At 43.0% G+C, this 26,812-nt stretch overlaps 1 protein-coding gene across 4 annotated transcripts in view; it reads right to left on the bottom strand.

Moving 5' to 3' along the window:
* The window catches only part of HTT (huntingtin), a 4,811,037-nt gene that overhangs the window by 4,392,288 nt on the left and 391,937 nt on the right, over window positions 1-26,812 (bottom strand). For all 4 annotated transcript variants that reach the window (XM_044062924.1, XM_044062926.1, XM_044062925.1 and 1 more), the window contains exon 3: window positions 8,008-8,128. In XM_044062924.1, the coding sequence (XP_043918859.1) occupies window positions 8,008-8,128 (121 nt within the window). The remainder of the gene's footprint in view (window positions 1-8,007; window positions 8,129-26,812) is intronic.

Raw genomic sequence — 26,812 nt, 5'->3', positions numbered from 1 at the left:
CAGCTTCCAAAATGTCCTTGGTAGGAACTCCCCTGAGGAAGGCCGCAGAAGTGGCAGCAGCTCTGGTGGAATGAGTCCGTATACTCCCTGGGATTTGCTTTCCATGGTGAGAATAACAAAATCTGATTCCATGAGCAATCCATTTAGAAATGGTCTGTTTTGAAATGGCTTTACCTTGGGAACTTGAAGCATAAGAAAAACAATTGTTCTGATTTTCTGATGTCCTTGGTTCTGTTCAGGTAAAAACGTAGTTGTCTGTGTACATCCAAGGAATGCAAGATCCTTTCCCCTTTATTTTGAGGAGTGGGGAAAAAGGTTGGCAAGTGGATAGTTTGATTTAAAGCCACTTTGGAAACCACCTTAGGCATGAAGGTAGGATTAGTCCTCAAAGATACCCTGTCTTGATGAAAAATAATATAAGGTTCCACAGCCATAAGAGCTGAGCTTGTAACTCTGAAACTCTCCTGGCAGAAGTAAGGGCTAACAGGATAGCTGTCTTCCAAGATAAAAAACTTGATGTCAGAAGAGGCAGCAGGCTCAAAAGGAGGCAAGGTTAGTTTTTCCAAAACATAGTTGAGATCCCAAGCAGGAATGGGAGGAGATCTAGGAGGTCTTAAGTTCTTAGCTCCTCTGAGAAACTGTCTCATGAGCTGGTTGGAAAAGATGGGAGGGTCTGTATTATAATGAGCAGAAATAGCAGAGGCATGTATCTTAATGGAAGAGAAAGAGAGACCCTTATGTAAGAGATCTGTCAAGTAAAGCAGAATTAAAGTAATGTTAGGAAGAAGAGGATCAGAATCCTGAACCTGCATCCAGGAACAAAATCTTTTCCATTTTCCTGCATAAGATTTTCTAGTGCTAGGACGTCTGGCTTCTAAAATGACATCCATAACCTGCTTGGGCAGTAAAGAAGAAATTAACCAAGCCGCCAGGCTGAGAGTTCTGACATGAGAGAGTAGAACCTGACCTTGATGTTGGGACAGAAGGTTCGGAGACTGAGGTAAAACCCAAGGGGGCTCCAGGCATAGGTTTTTTAGAGTTGGATACCAAAACTGCAGAGGCCAATTTGGAGCCAGCAAGATGATCATCTTGGACTTGTCCTGTTTTATCGTTAATAAAACCGTGGAAGAAGAGGAAGAGGCAGAAAGGCATATCCTGAGAGGTTCCTCCAACTGAATGACAGGGCGTCCACTTTCCAAGCTTCTCTGTGGAAAGTCCTGGTGCAAAAATTCTGTAGATGATGATTGAAATGGGATGCAAAGAGGTCTATGTGGGGACATCCCCAGACTGCTGTTATCATCCTGAATATTTTGGTGTCCAGCATCCACTCGTGTGGATCCGAAAGGTTTCTGCTCAGACTGTCTGCCAGGAAGTTTTGTTTCCCTGGTAGAAACTGAGCTTGAAGATCCAGATTGCAAGCTAGAGCTGTGTTCCATAGATCCATGGCTAGTCTGCAAAGGGGGTAGGAATGAGATCCCCTTGCTTGTTTATGTACCACATAACTGTGGTGTTGTCTGTCCGTATTAGCAGTTGTCCTGGTTGTAAAAGTTTCCTGAAGGCAAACAGAGCTTTCTGAACGGCTAACATTTCCTTTAAATTGATATGCAGGTGCTTCTGATCCTTTGTCCACAGGCCCTGCAAACAATTGCCCTGAAAATGGGCTCCCCAAGCATAATCCGAGGCGCCCGTAGTTAGAATCCGAGTGGCAGGAGGCAGACGGAAGGGTTTCCCTTTGTTTAGAGCACATGCCCTGGACCTCCAAAGAAATTCCTTTTGAAGGCAAGGAAGGACGGAGATCAGTATGTCTAAACTGTGGCAATGCTGAGACCATACACTTTTTAGGTACCACTGTATTTTCCTCATGTGTAGTCTTGCATATGTTACGAGAAGGATGCAGGAGGCCATGTAGCCCAGAACCTGCAGAATTTTTCTTGCAGCTAACTGGGTCTTTGTTGCCATGTTTTTGAAGTAAGAAGTCAGATGCCTTTGTTTGTCTGGCGTGAGATAAGCCATCTGGGCAGTTGTATTTAAGCTTGCACCCAGGAATATTATCTTTCGAGAGGGCACTAGTTTTGATTTCTTTTCATTTACTGCGTACCCTAGGCAAATTAGTAATCTTTTTACAAACGCCAGATGTTGTAGTAGAATATCTTTGGCCTTTGCTTGAATAAGGCAGTCATCCAAGTAGGGATATATTTGAATTCCTCTTTGTCTGCAAAATGCAATTACTGGTGCCAGGCATTTTGTGAAGACCCTGGGCGCAGTAGATAAGCCAAAGGGCAGTGCAGAGAACTGGTAGTGCATTGAGACAGCTGTGAATCTGAGGTATCTTCTGCAAGATTGTCTGATTGGGACATGCAGGTATGCCTCTTTGAGGTCCAAAGTTACAAGCCAAGCCTTCTTGTCCAGCATGGGTAGAAGCTGCTGTAGAGTCAACATTTTGAATTTTGGGACGTCCAGAAAAGTATTTAGAATAGACAGGTCCAGAATTGGTCTCCAGGCTTTGTCCTTTCTCGGTACTAAGAAAAGTCTTGAGTAAAATCCTTGTCCCTGCTCTTGCTGTGGCACTGGCTGAATAGCCCCCTTGTCCATGAGAGATTAAACTTGTTTTTGTGCCTCTGCCCATTGACTGATGGCAGGTCTGGCATACCTTTTGCCTTTGGAAGGGTGTGAAAATGGAACCTGTAGCCCTGAGAGACTATATTTAAGACCCATTTGTCCTGGGTGATCTTGTGCCAGTTTTGAGAAAAAAGTGCTAGCTTTCTCCCTAAGGGTGCTGCCAAAAAATAAGTGCTTGGAATTGGCAGAGGGAAGTCATTGGGACTGTTTTCTATAAGGCTGTAATTTGCCTTCTCCGCTTTTGGAGGGAGAAGCACCCCATTGTTTGGGCCTGTATGAGCCCTGGGGCTGTTGCCTGCCTCTAGGGCGTCTGAATCTGCCTCTCTGTGGTCTGTCTGACACTGGAAAGAACCAATTCTTAGAGGGCCAGTTCCTGCTAAATCTGCGTGGTTGTACCTGTAAGAAATCTTTTACTGTCTGCATAGATTTACCCTTATCCTCCATTTTCTTCAACACCTCTTCTGCCTTAACACCAAACAAAGTATCATGCTGTAATGGAGCATCCAATAATTTTGCTTTAACATGATCAGGCAGATTCTGTTCCTTTAACCAAGCATGCCTTCTAATAACGGAACCTGTAACAGCGGCCCTGCACGAGGCCTCTAGTGAATCATAGCCACATTGCAAAGTATGTTTTCCCACTTGTTCAGCTGCATGCAATAAATCCTGCAAATCTTTGTTCTCAGAACATTCAGAATTTGTCAACATTTTTTGTTTTAACAAAGACATTAAGTATTGCTGGTATTTGAGCATATGAAATTGACAATTTAAAGCCCTTACAGCCAAGGTAGCAGAAGTGTAAACTTTTTTTCCCCCATATGTCCAAAGCTCTAGAGTCTCTATCTGAGGGGACAGGGTTTTTAGCAGACGCAGCCTTGACCCCTTTGGGACCCTGTGAGATAGTTTCTGGGTCAGCAGCAGGGTTTTTGTAAAGAAATTTATGGGAGTCTGGAACCCTGTAGTATCTGTCCGGCTTAACAGGAGCAGGAGGTAAAGAGTCTGGAGACAGACCGGACTCTGAAAATACATCTACTATGTCTAATACAAGGGGAATTGCAAGAGGTCTGTGCTGAGGAAGTAAAAGAAAGTCTCTAAGTGTTTTCTTAGAATCGGAATAATCTTGACTTTCCCAGTGGAAATGCTCCCTCATGGTATGCAGGGTTTCCCCAAATGAATAGTCCTCAGGAGGAGAAGCTGAAGGAATAGAATCTTCAGCATCAGAATCCTCATAGGGAGGAACAGAATATCCCTATTCAGAAGAGGAATCAGAGGAAATGGAAACCTGATCAGAGAAATCATATTCAGTGGCTTGCCTAGGCCTCTTAGGAGGGGGATGGGAACCCCTGATCAAAGTAATCAGGTCTTCGGCCATTTTGAGCATCTGTTTCTTAGGCATAGAAGTCTGTCCTGGAGAATGCTGTACTGGTTTCCTTGTCTTTAAAACTGTTTTAGACTTTGTCTTGGATGCTGAAATAGGCTTTATATAAAGTTGTGTAGGTCTGAAGACACCCTCACAGAAGCCGATGCCTGCTCAGCAGCTCTGGACCCACCCGAGGGATCAATTTCCGAAGGGCTAATACCTTGAGTATCCAGAGGCCTGTCTCCACATGGGAGTCGGAGGCGGCCTGTGGCTCTGAGGTAGCGGAAGTCAGGGGCTGCGAAAGCGCCTCATTGAGCACCGGCGAACCGGCGACTGGCCTAGAAGAGGCTTTGTCGTCTGTTTTGGACCTTGGATGCTTGTCCTTGTCTTTATCCTTGCGTTTTTTATGAATTCCGGTCTGTTGTTCCAATGGCATTATATAGTTAAACCTTCTGCCAAAATAATGAAAAGCAAAATCGTACCGATGCTTAATAGTGCGTTGATTAAATCTAGCACAAAACCGACAACTAGCAACGTCATGGTCAGGGCCTAGGCAAGGAATACAGTAAGAATGAAAATCCTTATGAGGTATTTGCTTCCCACAAGAAATACAATTGTTAACTTTTTCTGACATCGGTCTGGATGAAGAAAAAAGTTTCCCCAATGGGGTACTTAGCTTTATTGAAGACTTCGGATCTGAAATTTGATTTTGAAAATCTCAGGAGTCGGCCGACCGGCACTTGCGAACTGCTTTTGCTTCGGGCACCGCGCAGCAAGAAAGACTGAAGAAAATGGCGTCTGCTGCATCTTTTATACCCCTGGCGCACTGACGTCAGGGAAGAGGAGACAGCAACAGACGCCGGACCAGGACTTTGGAATTCAGGCCGACTGCGGGTAGCCTGCCAGCAGGATAACCCAAGTGTAATGACTGCAACAGTGAAACATGATGAACATCCAGTATTGCCTTAACAAAGAATAATGATCCCAAAAACCATCTTTGGAAGGTTCGTTCTTACCTTCTGGAAAACCCTGGAAATTACACGAAAGGGGGAAAGCATACAGAAACTTCCCCATTCACGGAACTGAACAGGCATGAGATGTGTGTTTGGAGGCAAAGAAATGAATTTGAAGGATTGTCCAGTGGTGGACTATTTGCAGGATGTCCTTTGAAGTGCAACTATCTGTAAGTGACCGTCTCTGGATCTGCTCAGAGTGTCTGCCACAGTATTCTGCTCTGAAGAAATGTACATTCCCTGGAAGAATAGGCAGTATGAATGGCTAAAACCCAATTTGTCATTATCAGTCTAAAATGGAGGTAAGATCTTGTCAATTCCTCTTTATGTACCACCTCATATTGGTGTTACTGGTTACCACCTGTAGCATGTCTTGAGTCAAAAGATGGTTACTGATAAGAACCATCATCTCTTTGAGACTGACATGTTTGTTTCTGTGTTACAGTTCTCAAATTCCCTGTACTTTCGTGCCTTGAGAGTTGGGTCCCCAAGCAAAGACGGAGGCATCTGTGACAATGTTCTGGCAAGGACTTAGAAGGGTGAAGGGGATTACCATATCAGCTATAACCTGCTTGGCCCACAAAAGTAATTCCCTTCTTACAAGGTGGATAAATCGAATTCTCGGAGTGACAAGGATGTGAATGTTGGGCCCATACTGTCTTGAGATACCACTATACCACTACATCTTCTTCATGTGAAACTCTGGTATGATGAATCATTAGGAAGGATGAGACCATGAATCTTAGAACTCTGAGAAATTCCTTTGATGAAGTAATTTCTTGTTTTGACAAGTTTAGGAAGTAAAGTTGATAAGCCTGTCTTATAGGAAGGAAGGCAGTCATTAGAAATGTATCAATAATAATACTAATAATAATAATAATAATAATATTATTAACAATAATAATAATACATCCCAGGAATACCACTTTGTGAGTGGGTTCCAGCAATGAAATTTTGAAGTTCACAGTAAATTCAAGGTGGTGAAAAAAATTCCTGATAAATCCTAATCTTCTGTTAAGACTTCCACCTACAAAGACCTTGACTTCGATAAATGTCCATGTAAGGAAAAAAATGTGAACACCCTGGAGCCTGGCTGTTAATGGAAAAAGGCATTTGGCAAAGACTTTAGGAGCAGTAGAGTCCCAAATGGTAAAGAAGTAAACTGATAATGTAATCCCAAAATATATGTGCTTCCTGTGAAACAGAACGTGAAGGAAGCATCCTTTATATCTGGGGGTCCAAATCACCTTGAGGAGACAATAGGGGAAATATGGTATGGAGAGTTAGCATTTTAAAAGTGGGACCATGTAAGATGTGGAAATGTCTAGAATAGGTCTAGAGGTGCTCTCATTTCTGGATACCTGGATAAGTCCGGAATAAAAATCTTTTCCCCATTGAGCTACAAAAGCTAATTTTATGACCCCCTGAAGAGGCAAGTTTAAAAGGATTGCATTAAAGAAGTGTTGTTGGTCTTTATGAATCTGAGATATCCCAGAGGGTATAGGAAAGATTGCCCAATGAAGTTTGTTGCCGTTTTATGATTAGGTCTACTACCAGTCTCTACTGTTACAGACTCCCAAACTGGAAGACAAAGACTGATTTCCAGCTTGAGGAGGTAAGGTCAGTCAGAAACTGTTTCTTTGTAAACTGGATCCTTGTGATGATCCACTGGTCCTTCCTATAGAATCTTCATGCCACTTCTTTTTAAACAGACCCTTCCCAATTTTTGTCTCATTTAGGTGGCTTACAAAATCAGGTTCCCGATTTAGCTGGATAATTTCTTTAGAAACGTTTTGTACCTACCCAAATGTTAAACATATCTGGTCTCTGCCCAGACAATCAAAACTACTGGACTGGTTGCCTCAACACCTATTCTGCCTGGCAACAAACTCTTCACAAGCTTAAGTTACACCCCTAACCCTTTGCATTTTCAGGGAAATCTCAAGACTGAATAAAAGTTTTACTAGCCAGCCTTACCATAAAAGGAGAAAAAAGAATGTGTGAATGTGGAACCTAGAAATGTAAGCTCAACATAGCTTTCCTACAGATCCCTCGGGTATTGAGAATTTTTGGCTAGAGAATGCCTTGTGGCTTGTCCCAGTGTTTGAACAGGGACCAGATCAATCCAACATTTTAGTAAGTACATAACTTATGTATTTCTCAGGTTCTGTTTAGACATCACACCACTGGAAAGAGTCCTCCGGTGTCATGGGGAGCTTAAGCCAGGATGCCTTTGGAAACAGTTGCTCTGGAAAGACTGCTCAGACCATGTCAAATGTGAGTAAGAACGACCAAATAACAGCGGCAATATTCCCTAGGGGCAAGTTATGCAAAAAGGCATTACATGCAGTCTTGGTGCTAACCATCTGAACTGAAGAAACCATAAGTCCTAGAACCTTGAGTACATTTACAGCCAAAGGTTGAGGATTTTGCATCAGATTTGAAGCTTTGCAGATAAGACATTTTCAGGACAAGAAGGGTTTATTACTGGCTCCCAAGAGCCTCATTACAAATCCAAATTTTTTAACAAGCAAAAAATTCTCTGAAGATTTTCTTCTCCTTTGAGCACAACAGAAAAGCATGTTTACTTACAGGCAATAATTAGTACAGTGTTTGGCCCCAAACTAAACACAGTAAATGCTGACATGTGAGAACTATTGGCCCATCTCACAGACCAAAAAAAATCCTTGAGGTACAATGTAAAAGTAACTGTCTACTTAAAAATCCATTAAAAAATAAGTCTACAAAAAAATACTTCAAAACTTTTTTTCAGCTCTAAACTAAACTTGGAGAAAAAAAAGAGGGGGCCATGTTTACACTAGCAATGGCATACTCCGCAGACTTCTGGCAATCCCAATTAGATATTAGGTGGAAGCACTTGCAAAGATAACCCTTGCAACTACTGCCATTCCAAAATCCTATGCATAAAAAATGTGTTGTAAGACCAGGCCAATGTGAACCATTCAAGCACATTAACTTGCAGTAAACAAAAGATAATTATGGCAAACGTCTTACTTTTATAACTCTGTTAAGGCATTCATCAGCTACCATCCGGACATCAGATTCAGAATCATCACTACAAAGTAAGAATAACTCCATGGCAATACCTAGAAGTTTCTGAAATTCTGGGGAGTTCCTGAAAAAAAAAAAAAAAAAAATTCACACATTTACGAAGTTAATTTTTTGTAAAAGTATGCCTTGACACCTTAAATAAAAAATGGAACTCATTTATAAAGTTAAGTTTCCGTAAAAGTATGCCAAGAAACTTTGAACGCAATCAACTGTAATAAAGTTATGCGTACTTACCATAGCACTTGATCTAAGAAGAGGCCTGGATGCAGGAAACCTTATGGACTAATGTCTTCAGTAGTACTGCTAAAAATCTCAATACGAGTCAGGCTACCATCTTCTACAGCCTCCTTATCAAAATCACCATCGCCCATCCATCATGCATTGCACTGCTACTTCCTACATCTATCCAAGTTCTGGGCCAAGTGAAAGATTTCTATACAGACAAGACTGCAGAGGACAAGGCAGGGGGTGCAGAAGTGTGGGTTCCTGCAGGTGGATATTGCTTACAAACCTAGCACAATGGTAAGCACCCCATAACTTTTGTATCCAATGCCAAAGGCACCATCTGTTAGGAAACTGCAGGACAGAGTACTCAGCTTACACTCCTTGGTGGCTACCATATAGGACCATATTCTTGATTGTTGTGGTTCCAAGGAAAACCTTGATCTATAGATTATGGCAAAATTATAAGTGCTTTGTAAAAATATTCAAGGACGGACAAGTAGATTCTGCTGAAATGTCTAAAGTGGCACTTTTAAAGACAGTTACTGATGTGAAGACTGCTTTGATAGAATGTGTTTTAAGCAGAGATTGTAAAGCATTTGCCATACTTGTGACAAAATGAAATGCAGTTGAAAAGCCATAAAGAAAGGCACTGTTTTGTAACTTTCCTTCTCATTTATTAGCAAAGGAACATTTACATACTCACTATCTGTACAATGAAGACCAGCAGGACTTAGCCTAGCATTGAAAATTTTCCCAGGGTACCTAGCACCTCCCCCTTTACCCATAATGCTCTGGTCAGGACACCCCTTATCCAGATCTCAAAGATCCGCACAAGACAGGATCCTAGAAAATCAACTGCAGCTAACCAAATAAAAAAAAAAAAGAATCCAAAAAAAATACTAAAAAGACAGGCCAAGGTCCAAGCAGGAGGAAGAAGGGAAGGAATAATAATTAGAATGTAACTGCCAATTCAGACCTACCAGTATGGTATGCATGTATACTCTGTATCTATGACTGGGGTACTACGCTCAACACCTGCAAGCCTGAGTCCAAAGCTAACTTCTTGGGTGGATGCCCATGAATCAATACCTCAAATAGTAGTGTCATGGAAGGAATAACTTAGTCAAGTGGTCACATGAAGCTTATACTGCCTTGCAGAAGTATTCAGGGATGCCATTATGGCTGTATTCTTAAAGTTAGTTTGAAAAGCAGCCATGACCCTAATAGGTCACAAGTTCAGACATAAAGAATACCGTTTTACAACAAAATTTAATCCAAATAGAAAGGCATTACAGAGAAGCTCATTTTAATACTATTGATACCAATTTCTTTTTTGAATATGAAACCAATAACTGAGAACCCCTTCTGACTGACTTGATTCTGTCCACATTCAATCCGATTTGTCTGTTGACACGAATGCACTGCAACATATATTATTCCTTGTTAGAGCCATTTCAGAAAGAATACTGGCAGAATGATGGTCAGATTTAAATTTCTGTAGTGACTCTAAGCATAAAAAAGAAGTTATGTACTTACCATAACGTTCCATGCGAGTTGTTCATCTCGCCTTCATTCTTACACATGGGTTCAGAGCCGATCTATCGGCTCTGAGTCAGCCACTTTACCAGCTGAAGATCTCAGAGTAGCTCGAGGCCAGGTCCCTATCCCATGATGCTCTCTATCCTACCTCAGATCTAGTTTGTTGAACCCAGCATGTAACAGATATAAACCTAATATATACTCAAACCGGAGCAAGAAGTCACAGAACAAGGCCACCAGATCCCAAGTCTACTCGTTCTTCGAGACCCTGGAGGGGGAAGGCGGGTGGGAATGTAAAGAATGAAAGCTAGATGAACAACTCACATGGAACATTATGGTAAGTACATAACTTCTTTATGTGAAAGTTGTTCAATCTCACCGCTCATTCTTACTCATGGGTAGCGTCCCAAGCACCCTAATCCTGGGTGGCTCAGGGGAGTATATTCCTGAGGACAGTGGAATCAAAGGAAGCCCTGTCCCTGGAGGACCTGTCCACTTTGTAATGAGTGATAAAGGTATACGGCTTAGACCAAGTGGCAGCTGCACATATAGTGTCCAAAGGCAATCGAGCAATAGTGTATGAGCGAGTCCCTTGGGCTGTTCCCCAGAGGGGGATTCAGGGCAAAGTAGCTTCTGCATTTGGCATTCATACAGGATGCAAAAAGGTCACAGCAAGGCGGGACCCTCTGTGAAAAATAATCTCTGGAACTTTTGAGAGACCACTCATGCGGTAACAGAATGGCTCTGCTCAGTTTGTCCGCTATCACAATGGATTTCCCCGGGATAGGAGTTGCTATCAGAAGGCGCCCGGTGGATACCGCCCACTGCCAAATTCTCAAGGCCTCTCGACACAGAGGGTAAGACTTGGTTCCCCCTTGCTTGTTTATGTACCAGACCACAGACACGTTGTCCGTCTGTATCGCAATCGTCCCTAGAGGAAGAGAGTCATGTAAGTGCTGCAACGCCAAAAGCACTGCTCTCAGCTCCAGAACACTGATGTGCAACTGTGACTGTCTCTGACCAGGTGCCTTGGGCTGTTCTTCCCTGAAAAAGCCGCCCCACACCCTATCAGAGAAGAGTTTGTGGTCACCGAGGCTAATAGCGGGGGAGAAACAAATGGTCGACCTACTGTAACCTGGTGGCTGGTCAACCACCAGCGAAGCTCCTTCTTGCAAGAGTCTGTAACCATGATTAAGAATGACATTGGAAGTTGTTGGTAAGACCACTGAGTGAAGAGTAACCATTGGAGAATCCTCATGTGCATACACCCCAGAGGAAGTACTATGAGTGCAGCTGCCATGGTACCTAGTAGTTTCAATACCTGAGTGGCCGGTACTTTTTTTCTCTGCAAAATGTCTGATACCTGGTTTCGAAGAGTGGCTATTCTGTCCAGGGGCAATTTTACTGTGACGGCAGTGGTGTCTAGTTCTGCTCCGATAAGGGAGATACGCTGCAATGGAGACAACGCAGACTTGTCGAAATTTATAGTTATGCCTAACAGAGCAGAGATGGAGAGTGTGACCCCTGGGCAGAATTAGTTGATGCCTGGAGGCAGCGGTAAGGAGCCAGTCGTCCAGATACGGAAACACTCAATCCTAAATACCTCAGGTGAGCCGTAACCACTGCCATGCACTTGGTAAACACTCTGGGGGCTGTTGTGATTCCAAATGGCAGTGTTCGGAATTGGTAGTGACTGGCTCCCAGCTGGAAACGCAAATGATCTCTGGATGGTCTGCCCATTTTGATATGGTAGTACGCATCCTTGAGATCTATAGAGAACATCCAATCTCCCATTCCGAGGAATGGGAGGATAGACTGAAGCATGACCATCTGGAACTTCTCCTTATTTACAAATGTGTTGAGTCTGCTGAGGTCCAAGATGGGCCTCCAGTCCCTTGTCTTCTTTGGAACTAAAAAGAATATGGAGTAAGTTCCGGATCCTATCTGGTCTGCTGGGACTGGCTGGATGACTCTCTTTCCTGCAGCCTCTGGATTTCTATGGCTGCTTGATCCCTGAGACTGGGTGGAACATCTGGGATTTTCTTCAGAACAGATGGGGTTTCTAAGAACGGGATGATGTAACCTCTGGTAACGATGCTTTGTACCCAAGAATCTCTTGTAATTCCTAGCTAGGCATCTGGATACAAAGCCAAGAGACCCCCAACGGCCTCTAGTGTAAGGCAGTTGGGCCTCCTTTCAGGAGCGCTGGTAGGGCTTACCAAAGAACTGATCCCTGTCACCCTGGTTCTGTGGACCCCCTTTGCCGCTGGGGAGGCATCTTCCATTATTACCCCCCCCCCCCGCCCCTGGAGGGAGGTTCACTACGCGTGTTCTGGAAAGCTCCTTGGGACTTCCGGAACCACATTTTTCCACCTTTCTGCCCTTTGGGGTATGGTCTGGTAGGGGGTGGAAAAAAAAGTCTCCTATGGCAGATACAGTCTTTCCATCTTGCTCACACCTAGTGAGAGTCTCCTTGACTTTGGGCCCGAAAAGAGATGAGCCATCGAATGGGGTGTTGACAAAGGAAGACTTGAAGGCTTCTGCAAAGGAGCATAAGCGCATCCAGGAATGTCTCCTAAGATTTATTGCTGAACCCCGCTGCTCGACTCAACCAACTGGCTGCATAGGAAATGAGCCGCATGGACGAGTTAATTATAGAATTAAGGGTATTAAGCTCTGCTGTCACCTTCTCAGAGACACCTCCATCTGTACTACCCTGCACAGTACCTCAGAGCTCTTTTAGGAGATCTCTTTGAAGATGGGTAAAATGAGTCAAGTAGTTAAGCAATCGCATAGCAAAGGTCGCAGAACTAAAGATGCATTTCCCGTACCTGTCCACTGTCCTGGAATCCCTATTAGGAGGATGAACAGTAGAAGAGGTTTCTGACATGTCTTTCTTGGTGGCCGCCGCCACCACCATGGCATCAACTGGAAATCCCTTAGTGAGGAACATCTTATCTTCGGGGGGAGGTAATAAACTTGTTGGGCCTCTGAGGGACCGGTTCCATTGTATCAGGAGACTCCTACGCCCTTCGAGCAACCAATTCCATTAGCTTGAAGGGAGGAGTCATCCAGGAGGTGGAAGGTTGAGACCAAAAGGCCTTCAAGAGCACCGACTCATCCTCAGTAGGTCTAACGAACTGCCAGTCACCCCTCTGCTTAAGGACTTCCAGGATATCAGCAAAAGAGATATCCTCCAAGGGGGACCGTGGGGGACCCTTCTGACTCCACTAAGTCGGTGCCTGATGTCAAAGACTCCTGTTGGGAGTCTAAATGCCTCCTCTTACAAAGTTTCTTCCTCGAAACCTCATCGGTGGGAGCTTGTGGTGAGGTCTCAGTACAACAAGGGTCACCCGAGGCTCTGGGTCTCGACATTTCACAGAGACTTGCGATGTAGAGGCAGAAAGCGGCACTTTAGGGGAGGAGGAGGAGGGTCCTGATGATGTGTGTGTCTTAAAAGACATAGCCCCTCCTCATAGCATCGAAGGCTCCACTGCTCCGACCCGAGAAAGCAGCCGGTTCCGAAGAAGACGGCAACCTCCCCGGTGCCGAGACAGTGGGCTCTGAGCCAGAGGATGGAGCAGAGCTCATCCGCACCGATGCTCCATGAGGAGGGGTCGGAACCGATGCATCGGTTCGACCCCCCCCCCGGACCCGACCAGAGAGTGTTGGCTCCCATACTCTTCAAACAGTACTGAAGAAGTCAGGGTTGATGGAGCTGATGGCACTGGTACAGGCCTTGGCTCCTAAAGCTCCACAATCATCAGTTCCTCCTCCCCCGGCTCTGAAGGCCTGATTTGGCTCAGAGGAGGAGTAGTCACAGCAGGTGCAATGGCCTTAGGCTCCGAAACCAGCTGGATCGAAGCCGATAATAATTTGGCCAGTGCTGGGCTCTTGGAAAGTCTTTGCACTACCCAGTCCACATTCACATCAGAGAGGGTCCTCAAAGAACGAGTCAAAGGAACCAAAAAAGCCACCGATTGAAGAATAGGAGATCTTAAGGTTTCAGAGACTGGCTCCGAAACACTGGCTCGGTGCACGGCTCCGAAGACTGCGGAGCCGGCGACCGCACCTTCACAGCAAGGCTCGGAGCAGATGACTTGGGCTCCAAGGAAGCTTTATAGGACTTCAACCCCTTCGATGACTTGGAGGTCTAGCCAGAGTTGTCCAAGGACTCCTGAAAATCTGGCTTCAATAATCCTCTATCCACCAAATTTCTTCTTCTTTCAAACAAAATCCAGCTACTTAAGGAATGGCAGATAGAGCAATCCTCCTACAGGGGAACTGGCCCCAAGCAATAGACACAATTTACATGGGCGTCAGTGAAGGACATTTTCTGCCCGCATTTTGGACACTTTTTAAAGCCTGATTTCTGCTTCTCCTTTTGGTCAGACATACTAAGAAGAAGCACCAACAGTATGCACTAATCCAAAGAAATATTACTGTATAACAACAGCACACACACGCACACCACAAACTCTAACTACTGTATAAAACTCTAACTGTAAGGTAACTCTAAATTTTTTAAAGCTATCTAACCAACCAGCTAAATATACACTTGCTAGCGAAAACTATTCTAAGAGCTATCTAAGCACACAATAATAATAGGACAGGGAACTATTCAACCAAGGCACGGCCAAAGGTCTAAGAGCAGCCGCTCTTAGGACAAAAATCTCATCAAATATATTAAAAAACTTAGACAAACAAAGGCTAACTAGCCCAATAAACAGTATAAACAAAAAGCTATCCCAAAGGCTTAGCTATAAAGGTAATAGATAGAAAAAATTTTCACAAACTGGCCCGAGCTCTCCAATGACCTCCGATCTGTTGCAGTGGCAAACTAGATCTGAGGTAGGACAGAGAGCAGCATGGGATAGGGACCTGGCCTTGAGCTACTCCGAGATCTTCAGCTAGTAAAGCGGACGACTCTGGGAATCCATGTGTAAGAATGAACGTCGAGATTGAACAACTTCACATCAAAGGTTTTGTTCTCATGGACAAGCACTGTTTTCTGGAACACTAGCCAAGAAGGGTAGATAGGCAAGGCTTCAACCTCAAGAATTCCCCTGGTAAAAGAAATAGCTACTAGGAAGAGAGTCTTCTAAGACAAGCATTTGAAATCAGTAGTTACAGCAACTACAGACAGTAGTTAGATTTTACAAAATATAAATGTCCCAAGCAGTCAAGGAGTCCTTGACTGGTGGCCAAAGAACGTGCCCTTAACAAAAGTTTTGAACCTTTAAAGAGTTCAGTGATCAAGAGCTGGCACCCAGATGAAAATGTCTACTGGTTGATGAATAAATGAGAAAAGAATCAAAATGTTGACACAATTACTTAAAACAGATGCAATTTGAGAAGAGAAAGCAAGTCTAGGGGCATGGCCTAAACAGAAAAGAGAGTCCACTTACTTGTGTATGCCTGAGCAGAAATGAGGACATGGAACACCTTTTTCAGGAGTCAATGGTCCATGACCATCGTTAGAACTGGAAAACTCATGTGGCTGAGCATAGGAAGTGAAGGTCTAGTTCAAACTTGCCTGACTGATGCAACAGTCTCCTGTGTGGCCTCAAATGGAAAGGCCTGCCCAAACAGTGAGGCCTTAGAAGGGGTAAAAATCACACATGCCGGGGTCACAGTGGAGCTATAAAAATGATTTTGGCCTATGTGCATTTTAGATATCCCCAGAAACATGGGAATTAGGAGAAACGCAGGAACAAAAAGACTTGTAGGCCACTTCCAGCAGAATTCATTTCTGGGATGCCTTCCCAAGACAAGACTAAAGGAAAAGCTGCTGCTGGTGCTACATTTGGATGCAAAGAACTTACAGCAAGGTTTCCCCAATGCCAAAACAGATGTTTGGCTTCAAAAGTCTGACAGACAACTCATGAGGCATCAGCAAGAAACACTAACGGACTGGCTTTTCTTGGTATGTGACATGTATTGAGACTGCGACTAGTTGCAAAGGACCACTCCCAAACTCCCATGGCCTTCAAGAATAAGGAGCTAGGAATGGTTTCCCCTTGCTTGTTTATATACAATAGCACAACAACTTTTTTTCAGAGTACATCTCAATAGCACCTGATGGGAGTGACTTTTAAAACATCTGCAAGGTCAAAAGGACTGTCATCATTCCCACAGCACTGACGTGCACCAATGCCTCACTGTAGCATTATCCCTTTGATAGCCTGCACTTGACAATGCTGTTCTACCTTACAGCAGAAGTGCCTGTGGTAACTATTACAGCTAGATGGGGGCTTGTAAGGGTCTGCCCAGAGATAGGCTAGATTCACGAACTCACCACAAGGTGATCTTCACACCTTTTAGGAATCTTGATTTGGTAGTCTAAAGGGTCGAATAACTGATTCTGTTGCATTCTGAGTGCCCACTATAATATCTACACCTTTGGGAATCTTGATTTGGTAATCTAAAAGGTCTACTCACTGATTTCATTGAATTCTGAGTGTCCACTATAATATCTTCATGTCAAAACAAGTTACAGAAACCATGTAAATGGAAGCAGCAAGAGTTTTCCATTACCCCCTGACAGATATAAATGCCATAACAGACTGAGCTGGCAGAATCTGATATATAACTTAACAGAATGAATTATGTGCTGTGAAAGAAGCGCTCCATCCTGTAATGAAGGAATGTGATAGACTGAGTATGCATCAATTGGGACTTCACAGTGTCCTGTGTTACCCATAAAGATTGAAAGAGAGGTAGAAGATAGCCCATGGAGGTTGTCAAACTGTCCATCATGGGAGCCAGAAGACCCAGCTATTCGGGTACAGAAATACCTTGGTGCCCCACAGCCTTAGATGTGCTGCCACAGCTGCCATGTATCTGGCAGACACCAAGGAGGCTAAGGCAAGATCAAAAGAAACAGTAAAACTGAAGATGACATACTCCTATGTGGAAGCAAGCACAAGAATCACCAGGACTCCTGCAATCCTGATACGTAAATATCAGTCTTGGAGGTCAAAACAGTACACCCGATCCGTTTCTTGCAGACAAGGATGGACAATCACACTGTGATTATGTGAAAGACCGACTTTGGAATGGATTTAGGCCATTCAAGTCATAGAGAGGCTCGAGGTCAACTATTCTCCTGGTCATCAAAAAATACTGAATAAAAACTTAGTGCATGTTGTTCTAGTGGGACTTTTTGGACTGCTGTTGTAGCATTTGTTATTCTGGTGGGAGTTCTTGGACTACTCTCTTTATTTTTTCTTCCAGTAACAGGCTCAAGGACAAGTGTTGAGGCAGGCGACCCTGAGTGCCTCTAGAATATCATCATCATGCAAGACCTCAGAAGGCAGACTTTGTCCCCCCACCCCCAGATGAAGGACTGCATTATCCCTGACCACTCCGATGATTTTGACCACCTTTAGGTTGTCATTCCAAAACTGCCACAACCTCTAAAGACTCTTCTGGATCTCTTGTAATAAGGTTGCTGCTGAACACACCTGAAACTAACAGATTTCACTGTGTTATAAAATAGGGGTACTGCAGCAGTTGAAATTTAACTCCAAAACAGTAACTGTCCCATCTTCCTTTTCTAGTTTCTGCAGTTTGGCTTTTACCACCTGCACAAAAGGCAGAGTTTTATCACACAAAGTATTTGTAAAACTGACCTTTGCTTCATCAGCAAAACAGATAGGTGAAATTGAGTACAACTTCTGATGACTATGCCAGCACCTCTCATACTCACTAAACAATCGTTTTTACTATGAGCCAGGCATGTGTTTCGGTTAATAAAAGATGACTGGTCGGCATCTGGGACAACAGTTTCTTCTTGAGTTTCCCATCTGGCAACCCTTCCAGAGTCTTTAATGCTTCATGTGTCACCTCTCTCAGAAACCTTAACACATACGCCATGTAGGCTGCTACCTCAGAGAAAAAGTGAAGAATGAGTAAACTCACTACCCCAGCAAGGATCACAGCATGTTACTTAAGTGAATGAACATCTGGGCTCTTTCAAGTAGGAGCCTTTTTCAAGGTGGGTACAGCAACAATGGATTCTACATGCCGAACAACTCTGAAAAATTTAGTTTTCAGGAGGCTGGAGAAACCTTCTCAGCATCTTTGGTACAGGAGCCATCACTATGGGGTTCTTCCTTGCCAAGGGTACCACCAACTGAGGCAATTTATCAGCTGGTTTTACTATCCAAGATAAGGACCTAGTCAACTGGAAGCCTGCTTCCAGTACAACTATGGATCAAAAAGGGAGCTCTAGGTTCCATCCCACTTTAGCCCATATAATTCCAAGAATTATCCCATGTTTGAAGGTCATCTGGCTTGGATGGGGATCAAGCTTCTTAATCCTCCATTTACATCTGGTGTTGGTGAATAAAGGTGCAAGTAAAAGTGTTTCCTCATATATCTGGCCTACACAGATGCTCTTAGAAGAGATGACTCTAAAGTATAAGAAAGGGCAGTTGTACAAGTAAACTTACCGTAACAGTACACATTCGAATGATCACTGCTGCAGGAGCTTTAGCTATATGGGTTATATCCTGCCAAGGATACAACAGTTAGCAAGCTTCCAAAGTTTCAGGGCACTCACCACATGTCCAAACTGTCAGGCAACTTGAGCAGTGTTGACTAAAAGACCAGTCTGGGAACCGAGCCCTTCAGACCTTTGCTGCCAACAGAAAGAGGGAGGCTGAGCCCATGAAAGGGCAGTGCTGGGAACAACAAATAAATGTCCACACTAATGAATAAAAAATACACCAAAAAATAAGGGGGGGGGGTGGAGGTATGGAGTGGCTACTGCAGCAGTGATCATTTGATCATCAACTGTTGTGGTAATTTCAACTTACACAACTGTACTAGGTTCATCATATTTATCACTGCTGCAGTAGCCTTAGCTATATGGGTGAACTAACACAGCTAACTACATCTGAGAAGAGTCCAACAGCCTTTGGAGATTGATCCTAGCAAAGCATGATCTAGAGCTAGAGAAGAAATCAAGCTTATAGTACTTTGTAAAAGTAACTATACAGAGAAACAAGCAGCAGCTTCTAGAATCCAACCCTTTCCGAAAAGCTATGGATGAAGCCAAGGCTCTGGTAGAGTTGGCCTTGACCCTGCCCGAACAGTTTTACTACAGTGAGTATAACAAAACATAAATAACCTTAGACAACCATATGGAAATGTCTGCTTTGATGCAAGAAATAGACAAATTACCTGAAGATCTGAAATATTTATTTCTGTCAAGATAGTACACCAGAGTGATCCTGTGGACAGCAAAATATGGAGTATCCTCATTTTTAGGTTCAGAAAAGAAAATTGACAGATGGATAATTTGGTTTAAAATAAACTCTGATACCACTTTAGGCATAAGAGGAGGATTACTTCTCAAAGAAACCCTGTCCTTGAAGAAAATGAGATAGGGTTGGTTCAGTATAAAAATGTGCAACTCGTACACACTTCATGCAGAAGTAACAGCGATCAGTAAAACTGTTTTCCATGTTAAGAACTTCAAGTCAGCCAGGTTAGCTGGCTTAAATGGAGCAAGTATTAGTTTCTCTAACACAAATTTAAGTTCCCAAGATGGAACCACCAGTTTTACTTAGAGGTCTCTTGTGCAAAATCCCTTTCAAAAACATTATGACGTGAGACTGCATTGAAAGAGGAGGATCCAGGGGTCAGACGTGTCGAAATGGCTGAAAAATGAACCTTGATAAAAAAATAAGAAAGGTCATAGGATAGTAACTCACACAAATACTGTAAAACCAGAGAACAACAGGTGTTAGAAGCAGCATATTGAAGGGACATATTGTCGGAAATGGCTTGGCTAAAACTGGTGGAATATACAGGAGCGTATCATCCCAAAACATTCATATTTCACAAAACAGGTCAGAAACGAATTTCAGGTATTAAAACTTGCTCAGCACCATTTCTTTTCTTATAATGTGAACCGGGGCATAAAGAACACTCTAAATGATATTCACATAAACTGATATGTACAATATTGATAAAAGTATTTGAATTACTATGGAAAATGTTTGAAATAAAGTTCGAATTGCATAAAACTAATAAAATAAGGGGAAACGACCGCATTTTCACAAAGCATATATATTTTCGTATTAAGCAAAGACATCAGAGTTACCAGACGTGTATAAAGTGTTAGCATGTTTGTGCAGTGTTAAAGTTTTTTGAAAAGTACAGCCATTACAAGCATATTTCGCAGAGTACAGGCATTACAGAGCATATTTCACAAAGTCAAGTATTTCAAAGAGTTTATTGTGCATCTGAAGGCTGTTACAAGCTCACAGCACAGTTTGTTCATACATAATTACAAGGGCCATATTTTCAGTGTATTTGTGTATACTTTGGGGCATGGCAGATATATTTCGAAAACCCAGTGCACTTGTGTTTAACAGTAATACTGCTGAGAACTGGAGAGTGTATGAGCAAGAGTACAACATTCATACAGGCTCCATTTCCTGGTAAAGATAACCATGCAAATGCATTTATTCTACTTAATTTAGCTGGGTCAGAAGCTACTGAAAGGGAATGCTCATTTGTGTATGCACCTGCCATCTCTATACAGGACAGGTGGAAAACCATCATATTGTTGTACTGGCAGAGTCAAGGGAGGACCCAGAGTGCTTAAAACATAAATTTATAGAAATGTGTAACCAACAGACAAATGTTACAATAAAAAGGCACTTATTTTACACAAGGGATTAAAAGCATGGTGAAACTTTTGCAGCATATATAACTGACCTGAGAAATTAAGCTAAAATGTGCAGATTTGGTAACTTAAGGGATGCGCTGATAAAAGACAGACGTGTGTGGGATAAAAGATGATGCTGTGAGAAAGATTTTGCTTCATGACAGTGATTTAACTTTGAATAAGGCCATTGAGATTTGTCAGATATATGAGCTAACAGAAAAGCACACAAATATGCTTACAAATGAGAACAGCTCTAGAAGGCATAAAGCTCATGTTGATAGCATCCAGCATGTTATTAAAAGAAATGTGCCCAAGCAAATGGCAGCAGCTGTAACCCCTGCAGCACTCACTGGTAAACCCCAGACCTTTCTAGGAAATTCCAAAAGTCACACAGTCTCAGTGAAGCACAAGAGTCAGCAAACTCAAAGCATGGGCCCCCACCCAATTTCATTGCCAACTGTCGTAATTGTGTTGAATAATCTTGAAAAAGGGAGAAATGTTTAGCTTTTGTTCAGCAATGCCACAAATGTAATAAATTAAATAATTTCAAAAGATTTTGTAAATCAAAAGGCCCACTCTCTTCTATTAAAGGGGAACATTTTAAGAAACGAGTTAATCAGTTAGTGGCAATTCTACTCTTTATGTTGATGGTGTCAGTGCTTCATGAAATGGTTAATGCAGTATATTTAAGGGCAAAGAATGAAGTATTTTGTATTGTTCGGATAAATGGCAAACCCACAGAGCTCAAAGTTAATGCAGGTTCCAAGTGCAATGTTATGTATGCAGAAACATTTTCTAGAGTGTGTAAAGATGAAAGGCTCGATTTGGCAAGCTGTGTAAAGCTTGCTGCTTATGGAGGTGAAGAAATCCAATCCAACGGGCTCAGTAGTCCTTTCATGTTACTCTGCTGAAAGAAGCTTTGACTTATTTTATGTGGTCAAGAGGCACCTCCAGTCATTATTAGGGCTGAGAGACAGTTTGAAAATGGGACTGCTTTCATTTAACAAGGAAGTCCACCAAGTTAGCTTAAAAGACCACTACTCTAATTTTGCCCAACACATTTTTTCTACATATGCTGATCTGTTCCAAGACAAACTAGGCAAATGTCCAGTTGTGTACTACATGAAGTTAGACCCAGACGTCAGTCCAGTTATCAGGTCAGCACAAAGTTCCAATAGCTAATATAAAATGGTGAGAGAAGGTGTGTTATGTCCAGTAGAAACTCCAACTGAATGGGTATCTTCAATGGTAGCTCATAAGAAAAGCTCAGATGACATCAGAATATGCATTGATCCACGAGATTTGAACAAAGCAATAAAAGACCTCGTCATCCAATGCGCACAGTTGAAGTCGCAGCCTTGATGCCAAATGCCACAATTTTTTCTGTCTTAGAAGCAAAGAGTTTTAGCAAATTCAGGTTGACAAAAAATCATCATTGCTTACTACTTTCAGTACTCTGTTTGACAGGTACAGATTTTTGAGAATACCATTTGAGATAAATTCTGCAAGTGAAGTCTTTCAACATGCAATGGTGCAAATTTTTTCTGGGTATCCTTCTGCTATCATTGCAGACAACATACTGGTAGGAGGTCGTGATGAAGCAGAACATGACAGAAACCTCAGAAAAGTTCTAGACAGGGCAAGCCAAATCAACCTTAAGCTCAATCCACACAAATGCAAATTCAAGCTACAAGAAATTACTTATGTTGGTCATTTATTTACAAATACAGATTTATAACCACACCCTTCAAAATAGCCAGCTGTTCTTGAGATGCCAGCTCCAGACAATGTTCAAGCCTTGCAATGTTTTCTTGGCATGGTCAACTACCTAGGCAAGTTCATAACAGACTTGAGCCAACTTTCAGCACCACTCAGAGAGCTGTCATGCAAAGATGTATCCTGGTCTTGGTTAGAGCAACACCAAAGAGCATTTGATGTCCTGAAACAGAACTGCAAGTCCACCAATGCTCAGATACTATGATGTTCACAAACCAATTACACTTTCCTGTGATGCTTCGAAATTTGGACTTGGGTACAGTCATTCTACAAGAGTTTAACTTGTTGCCTATGCATCGAGAATGCTTAGCCAAACTGAAATGCAGTACTTCTACATTGAGAAAGCGCTTCTAGCAATTGTATTTGCATGCTCAAAGTTACATGATTATGTTTATGGTAGACTTATCCAGATCGAAACAGACCACCAACCTCTAGTCACTATCTTGAGAAAGCCAATGCATTCAGTTCCAGCCAGACTGCAACGTATGATGCTGAGATTGCAAAAATATAATTTCAATCTGGTCTAAAAGACAGGAAAACTTCTTTAACGCGCCGATATCTTGCCCAGGAACACCACTGAAAGTACAGTTGTGTACACTTACCAAGAATGTAGATGTTCGAGTGTATTTACTGTTGCAGTCATTACATGTGGGTAATCTGCTGGCAGGTTGCCCTCAGTCGGCCTGAATTCCAAAGTCTTGGGTCCTGCGTCAGTTGCTGTCTCCTCTTCCATGACGTCAGGTCGTCAGGGGGTATAAAACATGCAGCAGATGCCATTTTCTTTAGTTTTTCTTGCCCCCAATGTCAGGTGCCTCCAGAAAGGTAGCAAAAAAAAAAAAATATATATATATATATATATATATATATATATATATATATATATACACACACACACACACACACACACACACACACACACACACACACACACACACACACACACATGCATCAATATAAACTTTACCTTCATCTACAAGCATATACACCACATAGGTTGTAGAAGATAGTGAAGGAAAAAGATAGACTCCAAAATGACAGGGGGATGGCGGGAGGGTAACCTGGACTGCAACAGTGAATACACTCAAACATCTACATTCATGGTAAGTGTACACAACTGTACTATGTTCTTCGTGTTTCACTGTTGCAGTCATTACATTTGGGTAGAATCCCAAAGCTATGGTTGGGAGGCTGGAGCTAAACAGCATTAGGAGCAGCTATAAGGCCCTGCAGAACTGCAGTGGCAAAGCCTGCCCTGGATTTAGAGTAGAGAGGCAAATGATAATGCTTTGTAAAGGTGTGAACAGAACTCCAAGTAGCAGCCTCTAGAATGTCTTTGGTTGGTACTCCCCTTAGAAAGGCTGCTGAAGTAGCTGCAGCTCTGGTGGAATGAGACCTAATGCCCTTGGGCACAGGTTTACCATGGTGTAAGTAGCAGAAACGGATGCAGTGGCTTATCCACTTTGAAACTGTCTGCTTTGATGTAGCATTGCCTTCTGATCCTGCAGCATATGTCACTAGTAATTGCTCTGTTTTTCTTAGAGCTTTAGTCCTGCTTAAGTAAATCTTAGCTGTCTGTGTACATCCAAAGAATGCAGAATTCTCTCTCCCTTGTTCTGCGGATTTGGATAAAAGGTTGGCAGATTAATTGTTTGGTTAAGAGCCACACTGGAAACCACCTTAGGCATAAACGTAGGATTTGTCCTCAGAGATACCGTCTGGGTAAAATATGATAAAAGGCTCTACAGCCATGAGGGCCTGTAGCTCTGAAACTCTTCTTGCTGAAGTAATTGCTAGTAGCAGAGCTGTTTTACATAAGAGCTTTATATCAGCAGTAGCAGCTGGTTCAAATGTAGGCAGGGTGAGCTTTTCCAACACATAATTGAGGTCCCATGCAGGCAATGGTGATCTTCTAGGAGGCCTTAAATTTCTGGCTCCTCTAAGATACTGCTTTAGTAAAGGATGAGAAAAGATTGGTGGCTCTGTATTGTAATGAGCCGAAATGGCAGAGGCATGGATTTTAATTGATGAGAAAGATAGGCCTTTGTCAAGCATCTCAGGTTAAGTATTGCAATATCGGAGGAATATTTGGTTCTGCTGTATCAGTTCCTTGTGCTTGATTCCAAGCACAGAATCTCTTCCATTTATCAGCATAAGATTTTCTAGTACTAGGCCTTCTGGCTTCCAAAATGACATCCATCACAGCTTTACTGAGAGGAGTTGTTTGTATGACTACATGATCAGCCATGCTGCCAGGTTCAGAGTCTGTAGTTGATTGTGCAGGATTTGATTGTTTTGCTGGGACAGTAGTTGTGGTCTTTGAGGCAAGGTCCAAGCTGGGTATTGAGACAAGTTCCTTAAAACTGGGTACCAGTATTGGCGGGGCCAGTCCGGGGCAATTAGTATCATCTTTGGTTTCCCTTGTCTGACTTTTAGGAGGACCTTGGGGAGAAGAGGCAGGGAAGGAAAGGCATAAACTGATAGGTTTTTCCAACTGAAGGATAGGGCGTCCACTTTCCATGCTTGTCTGTGATAAGTCCTTGTGCAGAATTTTTTCAACTGATAATTTTGAGGAGAGGCAAACAGATCTATGTCTAGGCTCCCCCATTTCTCTGTTAACATGCTGAAGATTTGTGGATTTAGTTTCCACTATTGAGGATCCATAAGGTTTCTGCTTAAATCGTCTGCCAGAGTGTTTTGTTTTCCTGGCAGGAATTGAGCTTGAAGATGTATTTGGTAGGTCAAAGCTGTGCCCCACAGTGCCATGGCTAATCGGCAAAGGGGGTATTGTGTGTGTGCCCCCCTGTTTGTTTATATACCACATGACTGTGGTGTTGTCAGTCTTTATCAGTAGTTGTCCTGGATGAAGTAAGTCCTTGAAGGCTGTTAGGGCATTTTGAACAGCTAGCATCTCTTTCTGGTTGATATGTAGATGCATTTGTTTTGGTGACCATATGTCCTGAATGCATCTTCCTGCCATGTGGGCAGCCCCAGGCATAACCTGCTGCATCTGTTGTTATGGTTTGGCTGGCAGGGGGTAGAGTGAATGGCCGCCCCATGTTTTGGTGACATGCCTTTGCCCACCATAGAAACTCCTGTTGCAGGCAGGGAATGAGAGGAATCACTGTTTCCAGATTGTGAGAATGTTGACTCCATAAACTTTTTAGGTACCATTGAAGTTTCCTCATATGCAGTCTTGCATACAGAATCAGTAGGATGCAGGATGCCATGAAGCCCAGAGCCTGCAGAATTTGTCTTGCAGAATACTGGGTTTTTGTTGCCATCAGTTTGAAGTAAGTAGTCAGTTGCCTTTGCTTGTCTGGCGTGAGATAAGCTATCTGGGCAGTTGTATTAAAGCTTGTACCCAGGAATGTTATCTTTTGAGAGGGTACCAGTTGTGATTTCTTTTCGTTTATTGTGTACCCTAGGCATGTTAGAAGCCTTTTCACAAACACCAGGTGTCAAAGAAGAGTGTCCTTGTTCTCTGCTTGAATGAGACAGTCATCCAAGCAAGGATATATATTTGTATACCTTTTTGTCTGCAAAATGTAAATACTAGTGCCAGGCACTTTGTAAAGACCCTGGGCACAGTAAATAAGCCAAAGGGCAGTGCAGAGAATTGGTAATGCATTAAGCCAGCATTGAAACTGAGGTATCTTCTACACAATTGTCTTATTGGGACATGCAGGTATGCCTCTTAGGTCTAAAGTCACCAGCCAAGCATTCTTGCCCAGCATGGGCAGAGGCTGCTGCAAAGTCAGCATTTTGAATTTTTGAATGTCCCGGTATGTGTTCAAAATCGATAAATCCAGTATTGTCCGCCAGGCCTTGTCCTTTCTGGGTACCAAGAACAGTCGAATAAAAACCTCGTCCTTTTTCCTGTTCTGGTACTGTCTGAATGGCCCCCATATCCATGAGGGACGTAAAGTACAGTTTTGTACCTACCATAAATGTAGACGTTAGAGTGCTAATATAGCTGCAGTCATAACAGATGGGTTCTCCTGCCGTCAGGCGGGTCCTCAGTCGGCCGAATTCCAAAGTCTAGGTCCGGCGTCGGTTGTCGTCGCTTCTTCCCGGACGTCAGTGCGACAGGGGTATAAAGGAACCAGCTGACGCCATTTTCTTCAGTTTTTCTTGCCCCAGATGTCAGGTGCCCCCAGAAGGAAGGCAATACATAAATTTGTGTAATAAAGCAATGCAATATAATCAAAATACAGAAGTTGCAAGCAAATACACCATAAATGAATACCCCAATCAGGTTGTATGAGGAAGTGTTAGCCAATAGGCCTGTCCCAAGAGGGGAAGGAGGGAGGGAAACCTGGATTGCAGCTGTATTAGCACTCGAACATCTACATTTATGGTAGGTACAAAACTGTACTATGTTCATCGTGAATACAGCTGCAGTCATAACAGATGGGTAGAATCCCAAAGCTAAGAAAGGGGTGGTAGGCACTAGGTGGAACTAGGAGGAGCGAGGATGCCCTGCAAGACTGCAGTGGCAAAGCCTGCTCTGGTTTTGGAGTATAA

Source organism: Protopterus annectens, chromosome 2.part1, assembly GCF_019279795.1.
Source record: "Protopterus annectens isolate FY-2018-M chromosome 2.part1, PAN1.0, whole genome shotgun sequence".
Taxonomy (NCBI): domain Eukaryota; kingdom Metazoa; phylum Chordata; order Ceratodontiformes; family Protopteridae; genus Protopterus; species Protopterus annectens.
The sequence above is the reverse complement of the archived record's forward strand: the minus strand, read 5'-3'. Positions and strand labels throughout refer to the sequence as shown.